This window comes from Petaurus breviceps, unplaced genomic scaffold (assembly GCF_028583685.1).
Source record: "Petaurus breviceps papuanus isolate PSGF00001 unplaced genomic scaffold, PetGlider_PUasm1.0 688, whole genome shotgun sequence".
NCBI classification, from domain to species: domain Eukaryota; kingdom Metazoa; phylum Chordata; class Mammalia; order Diprotodontia; family Petauridae; genus Petaurus; species Petaurus breviceps.
Window position 1 is genome coordinate 17,849,392 of NW_027186457.1, and position 24,476 is coordinate 17,873,867.

A 24,476-nucleotide genomic window follows, 5' to 3' on the forward strand; every position below is an offset into this window, starting at 1 on the left:
CAGGGGTGGTGTAAATTTTAAAGATCTTCCCTGCCCCTAGGCTAATGTGCACCTGAAGCCTTGGGTGGGGGAGGCTTGTTTTTCAGTAGATACTTCTTGATTGGCCAGTGAGTCAATAAGGTTGTTACATTCTCTGAGCCAGGAGAAGGCTATATAAGCCCTGATGTGTAACTTTGGTTTGGGACTCACTTTGAGAAGTGTTCTGTGATTTGATCTGAATTCTGGGAAGCCGTTGTTGAGAGTCCCCTGGCTTTGAAAAACCCAGAATGTGGAAACCCAGATGTTGACTGGGTATGGATGTAATGGTTGGACAGTTTGGAAATCTGTCTACTTGATGTTTCTGTCTTGATAATTATGCCTGTATACTTTGAGGTTCAGGGTGCTGACCTTTTCTCCTGAACAAGGTAAACGATATATGTCTGACTGATTAAAGTAAGCTTGTTAACCCATTTTGAGTTGCTTTCCTTTAACAAAGCAGATCCAAGAACCTGTGGTAGCTTCAAACCCTGAGGACGCTTGGGGTGCTTGCCGCTACAGGTGGCTAGGTGGTGCAGTGAATAGGGCAGGCCCTGGAGTCAGGAGGACCTGGGTTCAGATATGGCCTCAGACACTTAACACACACACACACAAAACTAGCCATGTGATCTTGGGCAAGTCACATAACCCCAATTGCCCTCCAAAAAGCAAAAAAAAACCCCAAACAAACATATCTCCATATTGGTTATGTTATGAAAGAAAAGATAGGGGGGAAATAAGAAAAATAAAGAAAGATGTATGTTTGATCTATATTCAGACTCCATCAGTTCTTTTACTGGAGGTGGATAGCATTTTTCATCATAAAGTCCCTTGGAATTCTTAGATCATTCTATTGTTGAAAACAGCTCGCCATTCACAGCTGATTGTCTTACAATGTTGCTGTTACTGTGAACACTCTGTATTAGTTGGTGTGCATTTTTCCAGGTTTTCCTGAAAGCATCAAGCTTTTTATTTCTTACAGCAAAATAGTATTCTGTCATAAACATAAACCACAACTTGTCCTGCCATTCCCCAACTGATGAACAACTCTTCCATTTTCAACATTTTTGTTATTACAAAAAGATCTGCTTTAAATATTTTTTTGCATGAATAGGTCCATTTCCTTTTTAAAATTTAACTGATCTCTTTGAGATACAGAACAGTAATGGTATTGCTGGGTCAAAGTTTTATAGTCACCCTTTTATAGTTATTTGGGCATAGTTCCAAATTGCTCTCCAGAATGGCTGGATCAGTTCCCAACACCACCAACAATGCGTTAGTGTGTCCCAATGTTCCCACGTCTACTCTAACATTAGTAATTTTCCTTTTTTATACTATTAGCCAATCTGTTAGGTGTGAGGTGGTACTTAAGAGTTGTTTTAATTTTAATTTCTTTAATCAATAGTGATTTACACAATTTTTATATGACTATAGAGAGCTTTGATTTCTTCTTTTGAAAGCTGACTGTTCATATTCTGCTGCTATTGGGGGCAGTTTTCCTTAATAATACCTATCTGATCATTTGGGGAAACCCAAGAAGAAATGGAAGATGAATACCTCCAGAGCTAGAATCTTTGATTAAGACTACAGAAGAAGACAGGGCTTGGGCCCAGGCAACCTCTCACCCTGCACCTGTGTGACTACTTAAGCAAATAATCTCTCTAGGTGATAATTTCCTTATAAAATAAGGGGTGTGTGTGTTACTAGATGGCTCCTGAAGCTTTTTCCAACCTTAACTGTGTGATTGCCCTATGCCTAGACTACTAACAGGGCAAATTGAGGTGTAACCAAAACATCAGTTAAGAATGGAAAAATCCTGCCTCTGGAACAAAACCTGAACCCAAGAATTGAAAGTATGGTCATGAGAAAAACAAAATAAAACAAAACTTTAATCACTAAATACATAATATGGATTAAAATAATCTTAATATCTCAGAGGAAGAAGATAACTCTGACATAATCATAACTAGAATTTTTTTTGGGGGAAAGTGATTACAAAGTTTCTAAGAATAGATGGAAAAAAGTGACAGAATAGTTAAAACATGGAACAACACTTTAAATTAAGTCACTTAAAACAAGCATAAACAGATGAACCAAAAACTTAGCAACTGTTATCCAAGTGGTTGATGTCTGAAAAATAAAATGCAACCAATAAAACTCAACAATTAAATGAGGCAACAAGAAATATTATAACAAAGCCAAAACAATATGAAAGGGGGCGGCCAGGTGGCTCAGCGAGTAAGAGCACCGGCTCCAGTGTCGGGATGACCTTGATCAAATCTGGACTCAGCACCACACCCAGAAATAACTGGCTGTGTAACCTTGGGCAAGTTACTTAACCCCGATTGCTTTAAAAAAAAAAAGACAATATGAAAGGTTAGAAGAACAAATGAAAAATTTACTATCAGGAAAAAAAAACTGACATGAAAAAGATGCCATAGACAGCTCATGGAAAAATCATCTGATCCCCTGAAACTTAACCAACCAACCAGCAACAAGAAACCACTAGATGCTACATATTAAAAAATCATAAAAGAAAAATGCCCAGTTTCATTAAACACAGAGAACAAAGTATTAAAAAAATCAATTGGTCACCTTTAAGCAACCTCAAATTGAATATTTCCGGCAATTTGATAACCTGAATCCAGTGTTTTCTGATCAAAGAAAAAGAGAAGAAAACTGTGTTTTTGATATATCAAAAATCAAAAAAGAAAAGTATATCCTATGAAATGGAGTATAATCCCAAAGGGGAAAAAATGGATTGGTAATAGAATAGAGGTCTTTCAAACATTTCTATTGAGAGAACCAGGATTAGGTAGAATCTTTGAAACATAAACATAGAATACAATACATCTAGAAAGGTGACAACATTTGAGAAATTTGAAGAGGTTAAATGGTCAAATGTTTACTTTGTAATAGAGGAAAAAGAGATGTTCAAACTCTTTAAAACCTCATCTTCAAGAGCTAATAAGAGAACAAATAATAATATACCCTAAGTTTGGGTGGAGTTTCAAGCTGTTTTGTTTGATTTAGCAGAGTAAAGAAAAGGGAGGAGAAAAGGAATATACTATGGAAGAAAAGAATAACAACATTCCCCCATAATTTGGGTGTAACAGAAGAATAAATATGAAGGTATGGAACAGAGGAGTGAGTTTCTCATGAATCTCATTCTCATTTGAAGGAATATAAAAATAACCTAGATTAACAAATACAAAGTGAAGAATTTAAAAGTTCAATTTCAGAATAAGAATTTCAATAAATCATAAATAAACTCCAACAGCAATAGAAACCTTAGTCTCAAATGTATTTATAAGTGAATTCTATTACATTTATACATAATTTGGAAAATAGAGAAAGTATCCAACTTTTTTTTTTAATGAAACAAATATTTTGTTCATCCCTAAACTAGGGAGAGATAACCAGAGCAAAGAAACAACCGACCAATATCTTTAACAAAGACTGATTTAGAATTTTTAAATAATAACAATGTATCTTTTGACTTAGCAATACTATTTTACTTAGGCATGTTCCATAGAGGGATATATCAGAACATTTAAGGATTTTTTTTTGTGGTAGTAAAGAACTATAAACTAAGAGAGTACCAAACAATTGAAGAATGGCTGAATAAACTGTGGTCTAAAAATATAATGAAATTTTTTTGTTGCCTAATGAATAAAGAATATGACAGATTCAGAGAAATATAGAAAAAAACTTGTATGAGCTGATCACAACAATCACAAAAATAACATTAACAGACACAACTCTGAAAAACCTCAGAACTCTGACCAAATAAATGACCAACTATGACTTCAAAAGACTGAAAAAAAAAAAACCATGCATTCCACCCCTTCACAGAGAGATAATGGACCCGAGATACCGAAAAAGACATACATCTGCAATCATAGTCAATGTGTTGATTCCTTTAGATTGTAAGTTCCTTGAGAGCAGGGATTGTCTTTTTTGCCTGGCACATAGTAGGAACCTAGTTAATGTTTACTGGATTATTCACTTGATTTGTTGATTAAACATTTATTATAAAAGTATTTCTCCTGGGTGAGGTGGGTAGAGTGAATAATAAGATATAAAAATTATATTTTATCCATCAAAGTTAATTGATTTGATAGTAAATGATTACTAAGTTCAAGCAGCTGTATTGATGCACAATATTATACATTCAATAATACCTTGTGAAAAAGACATTTGTATTGTATCTATTATATACTACTCTACCAATTTTTATCCTTTTTGCTAGATTAAATATCATCACTTCCTTCAGCCATTCACTATACTGTTTACCCTCTTCTAAATGACCTCCAGTTTCTCATTATCTTTCCCAAAATGTAATACCTGAACAGAATACAATACTCCCATTATGAATTGATGTTCATGAATGATGTTTAGGAAAAGAGGACACAATTCCCTTACTTTTTCCTCTACTAAATCATTCCAAGATCATTTTTTTTCCCTGTCAATATGCTGATGACTCAAGCTTGGACCTGTAGTCCACTTATATATCCCTACCTCTTTTTTATTGTTTCAGACAAACTGTTGCCATGATGTCCCCCATCATGTACATCTGAAGTTAATTTTCTGAACCTCAGTATAAGGGTTTCAATTTCATCTTTTAGATTCAACCTACAATTCTTGTCTCTTTTTTGGATCCTTGACTCAATCCCAATTCTGTACCATTTGCAATTTTGATAAGCTAAGAAGTCAGAGACCAGACCATACCTGAACAGGAATCTCCTCAATATCCTAATCTATCATTTCCCTCCCACAGGGGTCCATTCTAAATTCAGACACACTAGTCACTTCCAAATTTTACCTTGTGCTAAATACACATCTTCTCTAATTTCTACTCAATATTTCAAGTTCTTCCCAGAACTAGTTTAATCATTCTTCTATATGACAATCTTGAAGATTGTTTTCATGCTTTTTCTACTCCCAAGGTATTAATTCAATTTAACAAATATTTATTTAGTACTCATTAAATACAAGCCACTGGGGATAGAGAGAAGGAAAAAACAAAAAAATAAAATAAAAGCAATCTCTGCCTTGAAAGAGCTTATGTTCTAACAATTCTAATCCAACCTTCTGTTCAGGTTCCATAAATAACAAAAACCCAATGACTTTTGACAAAGACACAGATGAGATTTTTTACCTTGAAATGCTCCTGTTGTGTACGGAGACTTATTCTGTTCATCTATAAGACATCAAAAGTTTGATTTGTTATTTGACTTGAAGACAAATATCTGGGAAATTCAATATGCAACATAAAACATTTAACATATTTACTTTAAACATTTAGCTCAGTTAGATTCAAAGTTGCTTACTTATAGCTCTTTCCTATATAAAGCATTTGAGGTTCACAATTTTCTGAGGGTACATACTCAATTCTTGACTGAGTAAGCTCTCAAGAAGTAAAAATCAACATAGTTAGAAATGGTGGGTTGGAATCTGTGACATCTATAACATCATTTTACATAGGTGACTGAAGCTCAGAGAGGCTAAATGATTTGTCCATTATCTCACTCCTAAGAAATGTCAGAAGTTAGATTTGACCACTGACTTTCTTCACCCCAAGTCTAACTATCCATTATGTCACATTGCCTTTCTAGAAAAGTGAATTCTTTACTTAAAAAAAATAGTGGGGGTGGCTAGGTGGCACAGTGAATAGAGCACTGGCCTTGGAGTCGGGGGGACCTGAGTTCAAATCTGGCCTCAAACACAAAACCTAGCTGTGTGGCCTTGGACAAATCACTTAACCCCAATAGCCCTCCAAAAAAAACCAAAAAAAATAGTTCTTTGGATAATTTGTGTTTATAAAAAATCTCTCTCCCCACCCCCTCTCTGTCTCTATCTTTCTCTCTCACACACACATACACACACACACACACACATACACACCTTCTTTGGAGGGCAAGGAGGGCCTGTATCATTAACACTGGTTGTACACACATTATCTAATCTTACATTTCATTTGCTTATGTAAAACCAATATTACTTGTAAAACATAAATAAATACTGAAATTGAAATTCACCATTAGGAAAAAAAAAGAATTACAGTGTTTTTCTATTAAGATCATTACTTTTCAATTCAAATCATTAACATTGGTTACCTTCTCTTCTATTCATTTCTTCAAGGGCTACTAATGACTAGGATATAAACATCTCCAGACAAATTTACATTTTTTTAAAATAAAAATAATAGAAACTGAAAAGAATGAGTCAGTCATGCTCAGGTTCCCTAACTTTGCAGTGTTTATCTTCACCACCATAACCTCACCAAGAATATGGAGCTCAATAGAACTCAGCCATTTGTGATTTCAGTCAGAAGAACAAAGGCAGAGGAAAACTGCACAGTAGCTCAGAAGTATTATTCATAGTGATAATGGTAGAATCTGTTTCAGGAGCAATGTCTACTAGGTAGAGGTGGTTACTTAGAAACCTCAGCCCATCTTCCTCCAGATTCCCATCTGAAACTTTCTAGCCTGTGGTTCCTCTGTAACACCAATCTTTACATTTCATACTCATACATTTTCCTTTTCTTTTCTGATTTAGAAGGATCAGTCTTGCAATAGCAGTTTAAACACTGTTGAAATTTACCTAAAAAAGAGACAATGAAATTCTAAGCCTGTGCTTAAATGCCAGGCCTATTCCTTTCCCTATAAGACAAAGAGGTGAAATAGCAACAAAAACAGCAATAAAGAATGCAGTCCATCCTTTCAAATATAAAGGACAACTCAACAAAACTCTCTATTTTTTCTAAGTTTTTATTTATTTATTAATCTAAATCATGGTGTTCAATAGTGTAAAAGATGGTTTTGGCTGAATGAATAAACCTTTAAAAAATGTAATTAGGAAGTTTTTTTTAAAGGAACATAGCTTGCCAATGAAACAAAATAATCCTATGTAAACAACCTTAAAAACTCATTAAATCAACTCTGTAAATTAAATTTAAAAGATGAAACAAACAAAAGAAGAATAAGCATCTAACTTTCTCATGGTGCTGAAGAGGCTTGAGGAGAAGCTGAGATTCCATCCACAGGAGCAAGTGTAGTGTATCTAATAAGGTAAGAATTGTATTGAGGGGTATACCTCAAACTTTGCTTATTTCTACTGTATAAAGTAGAACAAACATTAAGACTGATTTAAAAAATCTGTCAAAATGAACCAAAAAGACATACCTTCTAAGGAAAAAACGTGATGTTTGGGGGTCTGGAGTAGGGAGGGCAGGGTCATGTTGATGAATTTAAATATCAACTTATATGAATCAAATTCATGAGTTAATTATTGAAGAATTCGTAATACTCAGACTCTTTCAACAAGAGCTAAAAGAAACCAGAATGTAAACTTGAGGAAAACCTATTGGACCAAAACTGGACATATTTTTTGCATAACTGAAGGTCTTTTTTCCATTAATGTGAGCTGATCTTCCTCCACCATGACAAGAAAGGTTGTTCATACAGAGCAAATCACCATAGCAGAAGGGAACCAGAAGGAATGAGAAAGGTCACCCAGTTCAGTCCTTAACCTTGATAGAACTGAGGCTCAAAGAGAGGAAGGGACTTGGCTAAGGTTCCACTTTTAAGAAGACCCAAGACTAGATGATCCGTTAATCAGGCCTCAGATTGAACTGGTATAAGTTATATTTCTTCTCCATCTATCAAGACAGAGTCTGGGCAAGTAACAGCCTCAGCCTCAACGAGGTGGTACAGAAGATAGAGTGCTGGGCCTGCATTCAAATCCAGTCTCAGATATTTACTAACTTAACTGTATTACGCTGAGGAAATCACTTAAGCTATGTGCCTCAGTTTCCTCACCTATGATGGGCACAACAGCACCTACCTTGCATTACTGACGTAAGGATCAAATGAGTTAATATTTGTAAAGCACTTAACACTGTGCTTGAAAACTAAGTAGACACTATGTAATTCCTTATTCCTTTACCTTCCCCCTCCCATGGACTTCAGTGAAGTTAGGGTTCTCAGATACAATACATAATCTTATCTACTAAAAAAAAAAACTACTGGGGAGACCAGGTGGCATAGTGAATAGAGCACCAGCCCGGGAGTCAGGAGGACCTGAGTTCAAATCCATCCTCAGACACTTAACACAAAAATTAGCTGTGTGACCTTGGGCAAGTCACTTAACACCAATTGCCCTCCAAAAAAAATAAAAAGAAAAAATAAATAAATAAAAAATAAGCTATGGATTTGTCATTAATAATCTTGAAAATCAAACAAGCAGATAACATATTCATTAAAAACAACTTTTAAATAGTTACATGATAAATAAGTACTTACCTTGCCCGTTCATGGCTGTTGACTGGTTCTAAAAGATAAAAAATTGTCATGTAAGACTTTAAAGTCCAAAAATTATTTGCTTTTAAGTACACAAGTTAAACCTATTTTTGAAGCATAGGTTGTCATAGAAGGTTGAGAAATAAAAATCAATTCTGTTAAGAGATTGTTTCTTCGTTAATATACAACAGAGATATCCACTCAAATCTGATTCTGGAGTCATACTGTGAGATGGAAATGACTCCGGTATCTTAAATTCCGTGCCAGCAATTTCTGACAAGTCGTATTAATTTGCAAGAGCTACAAGTATAGTTGATGGGACCTGAGTCTGTTCAGAACTAACAGCCAAATTTAGAGAGGTTCTTCCTTAGGTTGGTTTTAAACTCATGAATATTTTGGCCACAGTCCCTCCTGAACAAAATCTACGGTTGTAGACTGTAACTTCTTAGTTGCCATAATGCTCACATCAATGAAATTAAAAATGTTTGAAGTGCTAAAAAGTACTACTCACCTTATGCAAGGAACTGAAAATTACCAGGCTTAAAAAAAATTTGGAAGCAAGCAGAGATCATGAGTGCAGGATTAGCATCATAAATATTGAGCAGGAAGGCTACTCCGAGGCCATCTGGTTCAATCCCCTCATTCTGAATATGCAGAATTTGAAGTCCACTGAGTAGTAAGTGACTTGCCCAAAGTCTGTCTCCTACCACTTCATGGCTATCAAACTAGCTAATAGGACAGAAAATGAAAATGACAAATGTTGGAGAGGATGTGGAAAAATAGACACATTAATGTACTCCATTCGTAGTGTTGGAACTGATCCAACCATTCTGATGAACAGTTTGGAACAATGCCCAAAGGGCTATAAAAAATCCTGCATGCCCTTTGAACCAGCAATACCACTGCTAGGTCTGTATCCTAGAGATCAAAGAAAAGAGAAAAAGACTCATATGTACAACAATATTTAGAGCTGATCTTTTTGTGGTGGTAAAAATTGAGGGGATTCCCATCAATTGGGGAATGTCTGAACAAGTTGTGGTGTATGGTTGTGATAGAGTACTATTGTCCTATAAGAACTGACAAGCAGGTTTCAGAAAAGCCTGACAAGACTAACACGAACTGAAGTAAGGTGAATTGAACAGAAGCAGAAGAACATCGTACACAGTAGTAACAATATTATACAGTGGTCCACTGTGAATGACTTAGCTATTCTGGGCAATACGATGATCCAAGATAATTCTGAAGATTTCATGATGAAAAATGCTATCTACTTTCAAAAGAAGAACTGATAGAATCTGAATGTAGACAGAATCATGCCTTTTATAGAATTAATTTTTCTTTTTTGTTTTGGTATTTTTTTTGTTTGTTTTGTTTTTCAATATGGCTAATATGGAAATTTGTTTTGTATGACCTCACATGTAGGATCTATATCATATTGTTTATCTTTACAAGAAAGGGAGAAGGGAGGGATGGATAGGGAATAATTTGAAATTCAAAATTTAAGGAAAATGAATGTGAAAATTGTTTTTCATGTGTAATTGAAAAAAAATTAATTAAATAAAAATATATTGAGGGAAAAAATGAAAAGGACTTTGAATGTAGAACTTCCAATGAGCCTAGGGGCAATTACCGTTGGACATCTAACTGACTATCAGCATAGGAAAGAGAAATAAAGGCCCCTCCTTAAGCTGAATACTTTGAATGTTCATTGCAGAACACCATAGAGAGAAATCAGCCATCCAGAAAGTAAAACCAAAAAGCATAATCAACAACAAAATCCATTTGCTTCATCTCTGGTCCTTATCATATGTGCAGGTACATTCTTCTTCCCATCTGATATCTGCCTATCTACCGATGGCATTTGCTTCTAGGAATTCTTTTGGACTGTCTAGACCTCTACTGCACTGCGTTTAGTTACATCTCCTCTCCATTTTCCTTGAATTAAATTGAATCCATATATTTTATTACATAAGGTGAGATCTAAGGTAGGAGCAATGACAAAATGATTTGTTTGAAGTCTGTTCCTCAGGTCTGGCATTTTTTTTTGTACTATGGACTTCAGAGACTGCCCCTGAGCCTAAGGACTGTAGGTATTTTATCCAGTGACATAATGAAGGGTTTGTTCACTAATAGCAGATGCAGTAGTAAGAGGATGGAAAAGATGAGGTAGCAGAAGTAAAAATGTGGGACCTAGCAACTTAAATTGTTCACCCACCATCACAGCAACAAGCTGGGATGAATTTACCATAGGAAATCACATGGGCCAGTACTGAAAGCAGTATTCTCCTACATCCCTGGTACGCATAGAAGAGAAGGAGAAAAAAAAAATCTGTGGCTGTGACTCAGAAATTAATTGATACCCTTATTCTGAAACTGCCTCACCTCCTTCTCTTTCTCTCTCTCACTTAACAGCACAATCAGCTCTAGAGATACAGTCTAAGAGTTAAGCTTAGGAATAGCAGTTGAAAGGATTGGGCTTGTCTTGCTTTTATCTGTTGCCTTCAGGCCTCCTCAGGGTATCAAAGAGGTTAGTGCCCTCATCCAAGCTATTGGCAGCAGCTACATTAAAACTATTCTTCCCTCAATTGATGGGAAACCCACAAAGAGGTGATAGACAGTTGAATCACAGAAGTGGATAAGACTGCTTAGATTCAGAAGCATGCCTTACAAGAGGGAAGTGAGTAATGAAAAGAACCTTCTGGGACACCTGCATTTAATGGGTTGCAGGATATTGGGAAGATAAAAGAAAGCATTAAAAAGATAGAAAGTGCATTAGGATGACAAGAATTAGTAAGATGTAAGAAGTGATCAAAAGTTTCAAATGCTATAAAAAGTCATAATGAAGATGATTAAATGTGTGTGTGTGTCTACACATTGGAACCTGTCACTTAAGAGATTAGTGGACTCCATGTAGAAGGCAGTTTCAGTACTTTTCTGAGAATGGACATCAGATTGTAAGGCATTAAGGAGTAAGTGGTTGAGGAAGTAGACATATGAAAAGCAACCTATCATTTCAAGAATTGTAGCTGTCAAGAGAAAGAGAGAAGGGATGGAAAAATCGGACTTGTTTAATTAAGAGAAGGGAAACCTAGGGGAAGAGGAACCCAAATATGGTTTATAAGCTGAAGGAAAAGAGTCAGTGGAAGAGAGATTGAAGATGGAAGACAGGAGGATGAGTGGTGGTGAATGATGGAATATGGCCCTTAGAGAGGATGGATAGGATCAAACGCACAAGTAGATGGCTAAGCCTTAACAGAATGGACAGTCCCTGGGACGACACAGAGAGATTAAGGCCTAGACAGAATAGCTGAAGAAATTCACAAACGTTGACTTAGATTGAAGTAAAGTTCAGTCAACTCATCTGCTAAACAAAAGGGAAAAGAGGGCAAAATTTTGAACAATAAATTTTTATTCAGCATTTACTATTTGATAGACACTATGCTAAGGGTTTAAAAATTAAACCATCCCTGAATTTTAAGATACATATGTATGTGTATACGTATGCATGTGTATATGTATACACATAAACACATGCATATATGTATGTATATATGCGTACATATATAGTATTGAGGAGACAAAAGGCATACATGTAAGAATATGGATCATCATCATCATTTATATAGCACTTGAAGGTCTGCAAAACACTTAACATATCATCTCACTGATCACATAACATTTTGAAACAGGTAGCTACTATTAACTCCATTTTACAGATGAGGAAATAGACCTCCACTGCACTGGGTTGAGTTACATCTCCTCTCCATTTTCCTTGAATTAAATTGAATCCATATATTTTATTATATAAGGTTAGATCTAAGGTAGGAGGAATGACATAATGATTTGTTTGAAGTCTATTCCTCAAGTTTGACATTTTTTTTTTGTGCTATGGATGTCAGAGACTGCCCCTGAGCATCTCAGCTCCAGGCTGAGAGTGGATAAATGACTTGCTCAGGGTCACACAGCTAGCAAGTGTTCAAGGCAGAAAAATGAATTCATAATAGTTTTTGGAGAGAGTGCATTAGCAGCTCTTAAGAATGATTTCCTGAAGAAGACTGTATTTAGCTGAGCAAGAAGTCAGAAATGGGGGGAAGCCGACCCAAAAGACTGGAGATGGGAGATGGAACTTTGTTTGCGATGAATTGTAAAAGCCAATAAGACTGAATGGCTGAATATGAAGAGCAAATTATAAGAAGATAGAAAATGTAAGAAGGGGTCAGATTAGGAACAACTTTAAATACCAAAAAGAGAAGGAAAAGAGGTGAAAAACATGTATAGAATATCCTCTGTGACTAAAACTTGCTATACAATGGAATAAATTTGTAACTCATTGGGGCAGCTAGGTGGCACAGTGAATAGAGCACCTGCCCTGAAGTCAGAAGGACCTGAGTTCAAATCCAGCCTCGGACACTTGATACACCTACTAGCCATGTGACCTTGGGCAAGTCGCTTAACCCTAATTGCCCTGCCTTCTCCCCTCCAAAAAGCAAAAAAAAAAAAATTGTAATTCATAGTTTGGGGTAAGAGAGGTCAAAAGCATGATTGGTGTGATGGGATAGTGAGTTTGGAATTCAGTTATGTTGCTATTAATCCACAGAGTAGCCTGAACATAGCTAAAAAGAAAAGTTGAGTATATAAAGTCCTCACAGTAGAGTATTTTTCAGTTTCCTTCACATGGAGTATGACTATATATGGGAAGGAACAAGACTTGATTCACAAGCCATTTAGAAAAATAAGGCTCAGTATTTCACCAATGGTTCAAGTGACCTCTGTGGACTTTTATAGATCTAATATATTACCTGTCTAGCTTTCCATAATTGTCAGTGTCTATTTAGTAAAAGGGCAGCTAGGGGTAGCCCAGTAGATAGAGTACCGGCCTGGAGTCAGAAAGACTCATCTTCCTGAGTTCAAATCTGGCCTCACGTACTTATTAGTTGTGTGACCCTGGGCAGTTCACTTAACCCTGTTTGTCTCAGTTTCCTCATCTATAAAATGAGTGAGAGAAGGAAATAGCATACCAAAAAAACTTCAAATGGGGACACAGAGTCGGACATGACTGAACAGCAACACCACCAATTTAAATAATAAATATGATGGGCATATCATCTATTAACAAATCAGACTGGCTAATTGGGTCAAATTCTACCTCTAGGACCTACTACTTTTATGACCTGGAGCACATCATTTAACCTCCATAGGCCTCATTTTCCTCATCTGTAAATGAGATGGCCTCTCAGGTAACTTTCTAGATCTGTGGTCCTATTATCACAAATAACCAGTCATTCAAATACAAATGTGCTCTTTATTCATTGTAGGTTGGAAGCTGGACAATGATCTCCAATGTACTTTCCTGTGATTCATCAACACCCTCTTCCAATTAAGTTGGTAGGAATTTATCCCAGAAAATAAAGGTACTAAAGAGTTTAACTCATTTAAAATGTAATTTGAATGGATTGCTCAGGACCCTTCCCCTTGCTAATTCTTTGGATGCCAGAAGAAAGCCTATAGAACTAGACACTAAATGATTTCCTTAAAGAAAATGAGGAGCCGGGTGGAAAATGAGGCCCTTATAATAACTAAGATTTTTAGATTGAGGAAACCAGTTGAAAGTCAGGATAAAGATTGAGCTTGAAAGATAAGTCCAGAAAGATAAGGTGTCCCATAAAATCTACTTGCTGAAAATGAGTTTAAAGAATATAAAAGACAGAGCACCATCATATTTCCAATCTTTGTGAAATGTATTTGATATAAATAACCACTGAGAATATTCAGGCAGAAGTACTCAACTGTTTGGATGGCTGAAGTTGGGTCAGAGTTTAGGCTTCATCCTTTGAACAGCAATCAGAAGGAAATACTTTAATATCTCTACCAGAATTCTGTGACCATTTTTTAAAGAGGAAATAAAAGGGAACTAAAAAAAAAAAAGAACAGGGGGCGGCCAGGTAGCACAGTGAGTAAGAGCAGCGGCTCCAGTGTCAGAATGACCTGGAGATCGAATCCTGGGCTCAAACACTTAGCACCCACCCAGAAACACCTGGCCGTGTAACCTTGAGCAAGTTACTTAACCCCAATTTCTTAGGGGAGGCCAGGTGGCTCAGCAAGTAAGCACACTGGCTCCAGTGTCTGGATGACCTGGAGATCGAATCCCGGGCTCAGATACTCAGCACCACACCCAGAAATAACTGTCTGTGTAACCTTGAGCAAGTTACTTAAGTAACCCTGATTGCTTAAAAAAAAAATCTGTTTTGTTTCTTTCTCATTATAGGAAAGGCATCAATAATTTGAAGAATATCCAGAATAAGATGACTAGTGTGGTAAGGAAATCATAACTGTATAAGCATCAGCTTAAGAAACAAAATGTTTAGCTTGGAGAAGAGAGGACTTGCAGGGACATGAGAGAAAGATATGAAGAGCTATCCTGAGTTCTGCTTGGACCCAGAGGATGGAGCTAGGAACATGGATGCAAATTGAAGAAAGAATTATGGCCATCTAGACCACATTACCTTGGGAAATGGTGAATTATTCTTGACTTGAAGCCTTTAAGTGAAGACTGGATGACAATTTTTAGGGGGATATTCAAGAGAAAATTCCTATATAGGAATTGTTTGGACAAGAGAACTTCTGAGGTCCTTTCCAGCTCATGAGATTGTGTGACATTTTTTGCCTTGCTTTAATAGTACAGATTCTTACATAAGGGATTAGTATAAAGATTTAGCAATAGGCTATTGAGTAACTGGATGTTGAAATTTGATTTTTTATTTCCCTATTGCATTAAAGGTTTGACAATTGTGCAATGTCTGCAGTGTCAAGTTACAGACTGGCACAACCCCACAATTAACTTCTCTGCTTCATAAGAATATGTGTCAGAATAAAGAAATCTGCCACACCCACTTCCTCTTTTCAGGAAACTGACCCTGAGTCCTTTGTATGAACTGTAGGGTGAAAGACAGCTGTGGATTTCAGTAATATTACGAGAATGTTAACTCCATCCCCAAATTGCTTGTCTCTCCCCACCCTCAATCCCTTTATTCATTGCCTTTTTGTTAAAAGACTTCCAAGAAGGTAGCATGTTAGTTTGGGATAGGGAAATCATATATCTAGAAATATCACTATAGAAAGAGATGACCTTAATTACCTTGAGACATTTAGAAGAAACAGAACAAACTAAAACACAAATACACATACACAAACACATACACACACATAAACCAACTACACATTCTTTCCATGAATGCTGTATCCTCCTAGACTGTCAGATTTAGCAAATTCTTGGGCCCAACTTATTGAATTCAGCAATTCAGAGCTTTCTCAAGAGCAGGGAGGTGATTTCAGGTCAGGAAGAAGAAGGTAAATTATTTTTCCAACATTTATCTGTCTTCATCAAGATCTAAAGGCTATAGCTTGCATTCCTGTCGTTTCAGTCATGTCAGTCATGTTCAACTCTTCATGATCTTATATGGAGATTTTTTGACAAAGATACTGGAGTGGTTTGCCATTTCCTCCTCCATTTCTCAAATAAGGATATTGAGGCAAACAGGGTTAAGTGACTTGCCCAGGGTCACACAACCAGTAAATGCCTGAGGCCAGATGAGTTTTCCTGACTCCATGCCCAGTGCTTTATGTCCCTGGGCACCACCTGGATGACTGCAAGCCTGGGTTAAAAAGACAGAATTAAAAGGAACTTAAAAGAGATCTAACCTAACAGTCACTCATTTTAAAGATAAGGAACCTGAGGTCTGAGAGTTAAGATTAATTAACCACACAAGTGAGCAGTAACAAAGTCAGGAATTGAATCCTTGTCCTTGGACTGAACTTTGCCAAAGATAAATTGGTTATTCAAGTAGAAATGGTGGGAACTTTGAATGAAAGTGACCATTCCATTTTATAATCTGTGGGAGAAAAGCAAAAAATGTATAGAAGTGTACACTGGATTTTGGACAAGATTTTCAAAGAGTTAAGAGAGAAGAGGCAATATCCCAAGGATTATAGTTCTTTAAGGGAAGTTATGACCAGGAGCAAAGCAAAACTTTCCAAAATGGTGTTTTCAGGACAGAAATAAAAACAACTTTTTGACAAGAAAAAGAAGAAATTGTTCAGAGATTAGGACATGGATGTACATGGAATTTGAACAATATAGATTTTTGAAAGACAAACAAAGGCAGGAAATAGGACAAAGACCATAAGTAAGTATGATCTTGTAATAATGGTGTCAATATTGTATAAATTCAAAGTTGTGCTTTATAAAATAAGGATCAGAAATGAAGTAAAAGGCATGACAGATGTAAACAGGATGTTATCTTACAAATAATGAATTGTGTGTAAGAATCAGAACAGAAGATATCACAGAGATATGGATCAACAAAAGACATGGGATGCTCAGGTAGTAAACAAACAACCCAAGTATTTCTATGTAATTCTAAGCACCATAGAAAAGGTCCTTAGCATGTTGAGGGGACCTTCTTAGTACTTAGAGGAAAATAAGAGTCAAAATAGAATGTAATCTGAAAAAAATTTGGAAAAGGAATTCCACTGGCAAGGTCAAAGATCTATAAGATTATTGGAGTCCATGATTAGATTTCAAAGAGTTCATAACTTGGAATGAAAAAAATTTTTTTTTCATATTTTCACTGTGAAATGTAGTATTTCCTTCGATTATGATTAAAAAGAGAAGTCTAAGAAGGGACCATTAAATTGCCAAAAGGGTTCACAACACACACTAAAAGATTAAGAATACCTGCTTGAGAGAACCTGGAAGGACGGTAGAGGAAAGTTTTGTGCTGCTATGAAATAATACAATATCCTTCATATAGGAAGGAGCCAGTGAACCTTTCCACAATAGGAAATATACTTTGAATTGTTTTTCTTTTATGATAATGGACTTGTGTTGCCACATAATTTTTCTTTTCATCCTGTACCTCTTGGCAACCAATGACACACATATCAGGGATGGTTGACTGGAGTGAGGTTAAAATCTGTAGCCATGTGATAGGAACAAGTAACTTGTAATAGAAAGGAATTGATTTTGGGATCCCAAACATAATAGGACAATGCTTTAGGTCACTTAGTTAACTAACCACAGGTTGTGGTATATGATTGTGATGGAATACTATCATGTTTTAAGAAATGATGAGCAGGATGCTCTCAGAAAAACCTGGAAAGACTTATATGAACTGACGCTGACTGAAATGAGCAGAACCAGAACATTGTACACAGTAACAGACACACTGTGAGATGGCGGACTTTGGTAGACTTAGCTCTTCTCATCAATGCAAGGATCTCAGACAACTCCAAAAGACTCACAATGGAAAATGTTACCCATGTCCAGAGAAAGAACTTTGGAGTCTGAATGCAGATGGAAGCATAATATTTACTTTCCTTTTCTTTTGTTGCTTCTTTCTCATGGTTCCTCCCATTTGTTCTAATTCTTTATATCATGACTAATGTGAAAATATGCTTAATATGCATATATAAGTACAGTCTATATCAAATTGTGTGATATCTTGTGGGGAAATGGATATTCAATAGAGGATTTTCAAGCTTTCCGAATGAAAAGACCAGAACTGAATAAAAAATTTGACTTTCAAATATAAGATGCAAAAGAAACATAAACAGGTAAATAGGAAAGAGGAATCATAAGGAATTTGATAAAATTAAAATGCTTATAATCCCTACATGGAAAAATGATATTTAAAATGCCTAAAAACTTTCTCATTATTAGGGCATTATTAGACAAAAAGCAGAGGTATGTGTTGAATGTGATTGTATGATATCTAAAAAATTAAAATTCAAGTTTAAGAAAGAAGGCTCTGCAAAAGGATGAAAAGGAGAGGTAGAATGGGATAACTGATCTGACATAAAAGAGGCCTGAAAAAGATTTTACAGTGGAGGGGAAAATTGGGAAGTGGGAAGGAGAGCACATGAACCTTACTCTCATAGGAATTGGTTCAAAGAGGAAATAATATACATACACAGTTGGGTGTAGAAATCTATCTTACCATACAGAAAAATTGGAAATTAAGGAAATGAGAGAAGAGGTAGAACTGATAGAAGGCAGTGCAGTTTTGGGGAGATAAAAGTCAGAAGCAAAACACTTTTGTGAATGGACAGTATAAAAACAGAAAGTCTAGTGGGATAAACAGGTGGAGAAATAGTATGAAGGGAAATACATAGTTGGGTAATCATTATTGAGAAAAAAAATTACAGTAAATTTCTCTGATAAAGACTTCATATCTCAAACATATAGAAAAAAGTTAAATTTATAGAAATAAGAGCCATTATTCAATTGATAAATGGTCAAAGGATATGAACAGGCAGTTTTCAGACAAAGTAATCAAAGCTATCTGTAGTCATAGAAAATGCTCTAAATCACAATTGAGAGAAATGCAAATAAAACAGCTCTGATCTACCTCAAACCTGCCGGACTGACTGATATGACAGAAAAGGAAAATGGCAAATGTTGGAGAGGATGTGGGAAAATTAAAACACTAAAGTACTATTGGTGAAGTTGTGAACTAATCCAACCATTTTGGACAGCTATTTGGATCAATCTCATAGCCAAAAGGCTATAGAACTGTGAATACCTCTAATCAAGCAATAACACTCAAAGAAATAAACAAAAAAGGAAAAGAAACTATTTGTACAAAATTAGTTATAGCAGCTCTTTTAATGGTAGCAAAGAATTGGAAATTGAGGGGATGTCTATTAATTGGGTAATGGCTGAACAAGTTGTCATATATAATTGTGACAGAATTCTATTGTGTTTTAAGAAATAATGAGAATGATGCTCTTAGAAAAACCTGAAAAGACTTACATGAGCTAATGGAAAGTAAAATGAGCAGAACCAGAGGAACATTGTACACAGTAACAGCAACATTGTATGATGATCTATTATGAATAACTTAGCTACTCTCAGAAATACAATGATCCAAACAATTCTGTAGGTTTTATGATGAAAGGTGTTGTCCATCCCCAGAGAAAGAACTGGTAAATCCTGAATGCAGATCAAAGATAGCTTTTCTTTATTTTTCTTGGGGTTTTTTTGGCCTGTGTTTTTCTTCACAGAATGACTTACATAGAAATGTGTTTTCATGACTACAAATGTATAACATGTCAAATTGCTTGCCTTTTCAATGAGAGGACAAGGGGAGAGGGGGAGAACTTGGAACTTAAAATTTAAAAAATAATATTAAAAATTATTATTTTACATGCAACTGGGAAAATAAAAGATTAAAAAAAAATAAATTGAAGCCCAAAGAAGGAAGTGGTTTGCCCAAGATCACACAACTAGTAAGTGAAAGAGCTGGGGTTCAAACAAAATGTCCTGAGACCAAATGTCCTGTTCTTTATCCTAAACCACACTTATCTCTCTTGAGAAAGTTTGCTATATGTCCATGAGAGGGAGAATCAACATGGTCATAGAGGGAAAGGCACCAGGATGGGGCTATAATCTAAATTTATATCCTAGTTCTGTCCTTAAATTTCTGTCTAACTCAAAGCAGATCATTTCATTTTTAGGAACCCCAAAGGAAAACAAAACTCTCAATCCTGTCACCTTTATTTGCAAACATAGAGTCTTCTTTGACTTGTCATTCTTTCTCATCTCACATCTTTAATCATTGCCAAACAAACAAACAAAAAAAAATTGGTAAGCACCTATTATATGCCACAAATTATGCCAAGCATTTTACAAACATTTCATTTGATCCTCACATCATCTCTAGAAAGTAGGTGCTATTATCATTCCCATTTTACAGATGAGGAAATTGAGGAGAGAGGTTAAAAGAATTGCTGGGGGATCACACAGTTACTATCCTTCCTGAGTCCAAATCTTTTTTTTTTTTGATGGGGGGAAGCCAACGCAATTGGGGTTAAGTGACTTGCCCGAGGTCACACAGCTAGTAAGTGTTAAGTGTCTGAGGCTGGATTTGACCTCAGGTCCTCCTGACTGACTCCAGGACCTGTGCTCTTTCACTGCACCACCTAGCTGGCCTTCCTGAGTCCAAATCTAAAAGCTTATTTACGGAGCACCTAGCAGTTTATTTATGGAGCCCCTAGTTTTATCTATCCCTGGAGTCCATCACATAACAAGTGCTTAATAATCTTCGATTGATGATGCAAAGTCATACCGTTAGTAAATGTAGAGCTCTAATTTGAAACCATGTGCTCCGAATAGAGAACCAACAGTACTTTCATCAGGCCATAGGTTAATTTTGTACTCAACACAATATGAATCAAATAACTTCCATATTTTTAAATGAAGCCTCTCAATCTTCACACTCCACAATAGGTACATTAAAAAGTACATGGGTGTGGGGCAAGGAGGAAATTGGCTGAAGAATATTCTTTGGCAAAGGCATCAGTGCAGAAAGGAACATAGTTCGTTTTCCCTTGAGGGAGACAGGGCAGGAAAGTAAGCACCTTAGGACTTTACACATGTATTATTCTGAGCCTATATAGGTTTGGGGGAGGGGAAATTAAATATAAACAACACCAAACTAGGAATTCTTCCTTAGCACCTTTAACCTATAAAGCTAAGTTAAATGTGGCTCAGTGGATCGAGCACTGGGCCTGCAGTCAGGAAGACCCAAATCCAAATCTGGCCTTAAACACATGACTTGTATAAACCTGGGCAAGTCACTTTACCTCTGTTTGCCTCAGTCTCTTCATCTGTTAAAGGACAATAAAAGTAGAACCTGTTTTCCAAATTTGTTGTGAGAAACAAATGAGATAATATTATTCAAGTGCTTTGTAAACCTTAAAACATTATATAAATGCCAGCTATTATTTTTGTTGTTGAAGAATGTGGGACACGCTCTGGGCAGCTTTGGAAGTATATCATACAACAAACCTTAAAGAAAAGGGGAAAAATAATATACACTAATTGCAAAACGACTGAAAAAGGAAACTGTGTTTCTCTTATGTTTGTGTGAAAACAAACCTTGACCTTCAACTCTTCATTATTTTTGCCTCTGCCCTAACTGGGTCTATGTACTGCTCTGTCTTTAAATAAGACATTTTCTCATTCCAAGTACTGTCAGCTTTCAGAGGAGAAAAATAACTTTAAGAAATCTCTAGTCTTAGAGGGCAGCTAGGTGGCGCAGTAAATAGAGCGCTGGCCCTGGAGTCAGGAGGACCTGGGTTCAAATCTGGCCTCAGACACTTAACACTTACTAGCAATGTGACCTTGGGCAAGTCACTTAACCCCCATCACCCCCCAAAAAGAAAAAAAAAGAAACCTCTAGTCTTAAGATGTCCTGAAGTTCATTCTACATTATTTGCATGTTATATTAGATAGAGTTATTAGAATACTTTCTGGACCTTAATAACAAAACACTTCATTGCTGGATTACAATAGCAGAAGATAGAGGGAGGTAGAAAACTTCAGGAATAGGAAATACTTCCAAGGAAAAAAAAATATGTCAGCTTTCTAGAGATGTCCTAGGGAGTTGGCAGAGGCATATAGAAATTAAGTGACTTGGGGCGGCCAGGTGGCTCAGCTAGTAAGAGCACCGGCCCCAGTGTTAGGATGACCTGGGATTGAATCCATGCTCAGATACTTAGCACCACACCCAGAAATAACTGGCTGTGTAACCTTGAGCAAGTTACTTAACCCAAATTGCTTTAAAAAAAAATTAATGACTAATCCATGGTCAGAGATTTGAACTTGGATCCTCATGACTTCCATTCCATTACTCTATTTGCTACCTTCCCAACATTACCCCTGCCCCCGCCCACCAATAACCAATCAATAGTTTTTTCCTTAAACTCCTACAATACTCCCAGGATTCAAAGACAAAAATGAAAGTCTTTGCCCTCAAGGAGAATCATGGCTGAGAATTAAGAGTTCAACAGCTTACATGGACAACTTCTTTTGATTATCAAAAGTATATGAGGTAGGTACAAGTAAGATCATCCCCATCTTTCAGATGAGAAAATTTAGGCTCATTAAGAGTGACTTGCTCAGGGCCACATAGCTTATGTGTCTCAGATTCAGAACATAAAGGAAGCAGTGAAATGCAGAGGGTCTAAGTCCAGCACTGGAACTGGAGAATTCACATTCATCTCTGACATTTAGCACCTGTGACTCAGTCTCCTTGGGCTTCATTATTCTCATTTCTAAAATGAGGAGATTGATCTAGATGCTCTCCAAACTCCCCTCCACTTGCAGATTTATAACCTCATATACTTTTGCCATGGTCAATAGATGTTTGGCATTGGACAAGTAATTCAAAAGCATAAGTCTCCACAGACTCCAAGGTCAGAGTTCTTTACAGTATACCAGGCTACTTCTCTGAGAATAAAGTAACCTGATAAGAGTGGTCCAATGAAAAGAGCCATGTCTCTGCAGTCAGAGGATGAGTTCAAATCCAACCTTTGACACTTAAGATCTGTATCAGCTTGGACAAATTACTTAGTGTTTCCCTTGTCTTCAGTCCCCTCATTTACAACATAAAGGGGTTGGATAAGATGTTGATCTTTTTCAGATCTGAAATGATTTTATAACCCTGAATCCAACTGTTGATGGAATGAGACATGATCTAGGCTCTGTGAGCTCAGTTTGGCCTCTAATGTGCCCTGAAATACTTTTTGGTTTTGGTTTTGGTTGGTGTTTTAAGCAAAGGAATTCTCTTCTAGATCTGGGAACTGATTAAATGTGGAAGTCCCATGTATTAACCAATGTAAGTATATTTTGTAAGTGTAATTTTGAAAGCATATTAACCAATGGAGTGTATTAACCAATTTAGTAAAAGTATTAACCAATGAAGCAAATAATTTTCCTTATTTTCCTCTTCTAATCCTTAGTGGGCATTTTCTTTTTTTCATTCACAATAATCCTGAGAAACCCTAAATACTATTAGAGGAAACTTTTGCTATTATGAAAACAAATTACCTGTGGATACTTCTGCTTACTGCTTCTGACTGAGCAAGTCTCATTGAAGGAATTATTTCTCTTCAATTATCCCTGACAGAAAAGGTAAAAAATAAAATCCCCAAGACTATAGGAAAGCCAGTTCTTGAAAAAGGAGAATGAGTATACCAAGATTTCCAGGAATCATTAAAAAATAAATGAAAACATATGGACAATGGATTATATTAACTCTGGACTAGCAGGGATTGTATATTATGCCATTTGAGTGAGTATTCCATATTATTTCACATGCCTCACTGTGTGGGACAGTAAAGACCCTTGCCCAAATTAAACTCAGAGGCTTCTTAAGATAGAAAGTAGAAAGGAGTTTATTATGATCTCATGAGAAAAGGCATCCCCAATCTAACAAAGGGCCAGAAGGGAGAAGCACCCTACAGAAGGCAAAAGCATGGTAATAAAGCCCTAATGTGGGAATTCCACATCCTCTCAACTATTCCACTTTACCATTGGTTGGTAAGGCAAACTCACAATCTTCTTATTAATGCCAACCAATCAGTGCAAAGCAATCTCAATCCAGTACCATAATTATTGCTAATGAGACTCTAATTTTGTTGGATAACATATATAATACATGAGGTACACCAAGCAAGCTCAGTAACAATCCCAGAATACTGAACCCCCTTCTGTCCAACCTAGATGTTTCCTTATCTGGGCCTGAGTGTCCCAAGGCCACTGTCTGCTTTCTGATTTGTCAAATCCACCTGCTACTGCCAGCTCCTTTTATTCTATATTATTTCATTTTTAGTATTATCTAGGAGTTCTCTGGGAACTGGGAACCCAACTTTTTCCCCAGGCTACTGCCTCAACTCTTCCCAAGGCTACTGTCTGGTGCTTTTTATCAGTAGTCTTGTTTCAGCAACTCTTGCAGTTCTGTAGAAACTTAAGCGTTTGCTATCACTCACACTACCATTCCTTTCCCCAAATTAAAAATGGCTCTAATTTGGTCTCAATAGTTAACCCAATAGTTAAGGTTTGTATTAATACCCAATAGCTCTTAAATTACCTTGAAATACACAATGACACCCATATATATAGGGAAACGATACTGAACTTAGTTACAAAGTATAAAGAAGAAATAAGAATGTAATAGGATGTTCAGAATGGGGAAACTTCACGGCAAGTTATCCCTCATATTCACTAACAGCACAAAAGAAGTTTTCAGTAAATAATTTTAGTTTTCTTTTTCTTTCTTTCTTTCTTTCTTTCTTTCTTTCTTTCTTTCTTTCTTT

The 24,476-nt window shown here is 36.3% G+C and overlaps 1 protein-coding gene and 1 long non-coding RNA gene across 3 annotated transcripts in view; one reads left to right on the forward strand and one right to left on the reverse strand.

Moving 5' to 3' along the window:
* LOC138174398 (uncharacterized) overlaps positions 1–15,341 on the forward strand; it is a 115,986-nt gene extending 100,645 nt beyond the window's left edge. Inside the window, exons 3-4 of the long non-coding RNA XR_011171702.1 lie at positions 13,634–13,729; positions 14,584–15,341. This is a non-coding gene — a long non-coding RNA (uncharacterized lncRNA). The remainder of the gene's footprint in view (positions 1–13,633; positions 13,730–14,583) is intronic.
* LOC138174397 (phospholipid scramblase 1-like) overlaps positions 1–24,476 on the reverse strand; it is a 57,937-nt gene that overhangs the window by 30,652 nt on the left and 2,809 nt on the right. For both annotated transcript variants that reach the window (XM_069104710.1, XM_069104709.1), the window contains 2 exons: positions 8,322–8,349; positions 5,177–5,218 (listed from right to left, as the gene is read on the reverse strand). In XM_069104710.1, the coding sequence (XP_068960811.1) occupies positions 5,177–5,218; positions 8,322–8,334 (55 nt within the window). In that variant the 5' untranslated portion in view covers positions 8,335–8,349. The remainder of the gene's footprint in view (positions 1–5,176; positions 5,219–8,321; positions 8,350–24,476) is intronic.